The following is a 3,194-nucleotide window of genomic DNA, read 5'->3' as shown; positions in this document are numbered from 1 at the left end:
AAATAGGAAAAAGAAATTGAAAAATTAAATAAGGAGATTATTAATTCAAAGTTTACTAAAAAAAGTTATCATCTTATCTAAATTATATTTAGTTAAATTATGGTTTAATATGGAAAATAAATTGGAAAATAAGATAAAAAGGCACCACAGATTCACATTGTCAAAAAAAAAAAAAGGTTTTCATTTATTAGTATAGAAAGATGTCAAGAACTTACAATTTGTAAAGCAAGCGACCGTGATGCTACAGGTTCATGAAAGTAGATATTTGAATGGCTCGGCCTCTTATCAAATAGGATCTTCATACGATCCATCACACCATCCATGATTGTCTCAGCCTCTCCACACAAACCAGAAAACCTTGGTTGCAACTTATCCCGATGAGATGCAGGCAACTTTGTGAGTACTCCTTCAATCTTCTGCAACAATAAAACTTTTTTATTCCCCCTCTGCACCTGCTTGTTCAGACATTCCCAGTAGCTTTCTATGTGTGTCATCCTTTCCCTAAAACGCCATTTTGTTTTCATGTCTATTTGGTCATCAACTTCGACTTGCTCATGCACTGTTGCCATGTGGCTCTCCATATGAGCTGTGTTTGCTTCACTATCTTCTTTCCACTGATCTAGGAGGACCTCCAATTCTCTCATAAGGTTTTGTGCTGATGCAACATTCTTCATAGCTTTAATCTCCTACATAGTTTCCATGGATCACAAAATAGCATTAAATATATAGATAATCTTAATGGGTCACTTAAGAACATAACAGATATATCATAACATTTACAAATTAGAGAAATGAGTAGAATGTGTACATACCTCATGTGAAACCAATGTGAAAGTGGCACGCTGAGAACTATCTAGCAAAAACCTTTTGACTTCAGTAGACACAAATACTTTTCGTTGTGTTTGATCTTCCAGATTAACAAAACTTGGATAAATTTTTAAACTCGTTAAGTTAGCAAATGGAGAAGGTTCATGTGAAATTACTTCCACATATACACAAAGAAGCTGTAAAAAATGTATAAAAAGGTGAACAATTTTGTTCAATCTCACAATCACAAGAACAATAAATTAAAGACCAATACCAGCATACCCGAACAAGTTCCAAGTTAAGTGTAAGAAATTTGACACTACGCATTTGTTGAAGCAGGCGAACAATTTCATGAGCACTTGCCTTATCTTCCTTGGAATATTTAACACAAATATCCGCCTTCTCCAAATGAAGAAGGTCGGTAGAAAGCTTCAAAGAAGAGTAACCATCATCGTAAAAATTGTAACGTTTATAGTAACAATCTTTGTAATGCAACGAGGAAAGGTTGGGTGCGGAGATCAGATGTTTCCCTCGCCAATGATTTACAGTAAGATTCTTAAGTTGAGGCGTAACCACATTACCACCCCCGCAAACATGTTCAAGTGTAAGACTACATAGTCCAGGATGGCATATATTGAAACGGTCCAATGCACCGATCATTCTGCAATTATCTAAGGTGAGATTCTTCAAGTTTGCAAAGTTGGAGAAAAGACCAACACACTTGTCAGTATTTTGACTATTTTCCTCATAGAATGTGACAAAATGGAGATTCAGTGTTGCTAAAGTTGGCAGCTCCCAAGTAGATAGGGTTGTGACGGAAATTTCGAAAGTAAACCCGCTGAGAGTGAGATGTTTTAGAGACGGAGAACTAAAGAGAGAAAGAGGGACTTCAATCTTTCCAAGCAAGCAAGTCACACTCAGTTTTTGGACATTGTGGGATAACGTATAGTTCAGAATATAGTTCAGAATTCTTTTGAGGCTAACCTTTCCATGAAAAGTGAGCTCGATAGAAAACACTTCCATTTGATTATTTCGTCCCGACAGAACATGTTTAACAAATTCGGAGAACTTGGGCACCGTATGAAAATCTTTAGTTGAGAAATTGAGACTGGGCATTGAAGTCCAAATATACCTCCATCTAGATGACAAAACACTGGTTTCAACAACATGTTTGGTGCTAACAAAAGACAAGATTCTATGGATAATATCATCGGGCAAGCTGCTTAGTCTATCTCCTTCTACATTCATTCTCTTTCTCTCACATCTAGAACCCATTCTCTTCCCACTCTACTTTGATACAAAGCACTGGTCTCTATATATCAATATTGTCACATCATGCCCTCTCTTTTGATTCAGAAATCTGCAATTTATAGTGGTGAAACAGATGTTGAAAGGACTAATATATATATAAACAATACAACTAACTATACTGTAAATTAAATCATTTCAAACTAGGGACAAAAACGGTGTTGGTACCGTACCCAAGTGGTACGGTATCGCATAGTACCGATACCGAAAGTTAACTAAAAACAAAAGTCGGTACCGATATGGTATAGTGCCAATAAAAGTTTAGAACAGGTACCGTACCACAATGTACGAATACTAAAAGTGAGTTGAATTCAAAAACCGCATATGTTCAGTCAGTACGTATAATAATTGAAAGACTGATTTTGAAAGTTCACATAAAAAAAAAATCAAAATAACGCTCTATGGGTGGGATGTTAAATAAGGGAAAAAATCATGCAACCCACTGCAGCCAAGGTTTGATCCAGGGCCTGAAGGTAATACAAAACAAATTTGGAAATTTGCCTGTAAATGAAATAAAAGACTGAACCAAAAGTGTAGTTCGAGACAGGGGCGTAGCTTAGTGGGGGCCGGGAGGGGCGACCGACCCCCCGAACTTTTCGCTCAGTAGTGCCTGGTATGTAGTTTTCGTATAGAATTTTTTAGGTATATACGTTTTCGACACCCGGATTTATAATTTTTTTAGGTATATACGTTTTCGACCCCCAGTTGGAAATCTCAAGCTTCACCACTGGTTCGACATTTTATAGTTATGTATTGAAGTTGCGAATTTCAAACCCGTAAACAATATAAATTATGAATTAAATAAAAGATTAAAATCATAAGATGGTCTTTGTACCCTATAAATCATACTTAAATTTGTCTTTAAAAAAAATAGTTTCTAATATAAGGAGTAATTATTTTCTACTTAAAAATATTTGATCACCGCAAGCTAACCTAGCACCTTTTGGTGTAAGCTTCTTGTTGCATAGGTCATAGCAAATTTGGTATGTGAACTAGTAGAAACTAGAAAGTAGGCATCTATTGGGGATTATATGAGTTTGTATTTTGTAATGCAAGTAAGAAGTAACGTATGGAAAAAT

The 3,194-nt window shown here is 35.8% G+C and overlaps 1 protein-coding gene across 1 annotated transcript; it reads right to left on the bottom strand.

Annotated features, from left to right (window-relative positions):
* Positions 1-203: 203 nt before the first annotated feature.
* LOC110923665 (putative F-box/FBD/LRR-repeat protein At4g13965) lies at positions 204-2,082 on the bottom strand. The gene is made up of 3 exons (XM_022167729.1): positions 1,090-2,082; positions 813-1,004; positions 204-686 (listed from the first exon to the last, which is right to left on the bottom strand). Exons 1-3 carry the CDS (start codon positions 2,080-2,082, stop codon positions 204-206), a joined length of 1,668 nt encoding a protein of 555 aa, XP_022023421.1.
* Positions 2,083-3,194: the final 1,112 nt, after the last annotated feature.

This window comes from Helianthus annuus, chromosome 17 (genome assembly GCF_002127325.2).
Source record: "Helianthus annuus cultivar XRQ/B chromosome 17, HanXRQr2.0-SUNRISE, whole genome shotgun sequence".
NCBI lineage: Eukaryota > Viridiplantae > Streptophyta > Magnoliopsida > Asterales > Asteraceae > Helianthus > Helianthus annuus.
Note: the sequence above shows the minus strand (reverse complement) of the source record. Positions and strands in the feature narration are given on the sequence as shown.

Coding starts and splice junctions, on each gene's coding strand:
- LOC110923665 (XM_022167729.1), bottom strand. CDS start 2,082: ATGGGTTCTAGATGTGAGAGAAAGAGAATGAATGTAGAAGGAGATAGA. Junction 1,005..1,089: donor TTAACTTGGAACTTGTTCGG/GTATGCTGGTAT, acceptor CATTTTTTACAG/CTTCTTTGTGTATATGTGGA. Junction 687..812: donor TCACATTGGTTTCACATGAG/GTATGTACACAT, acceptor GAAACTATGTAG/GAGATTAAAGCTATGAAGAA.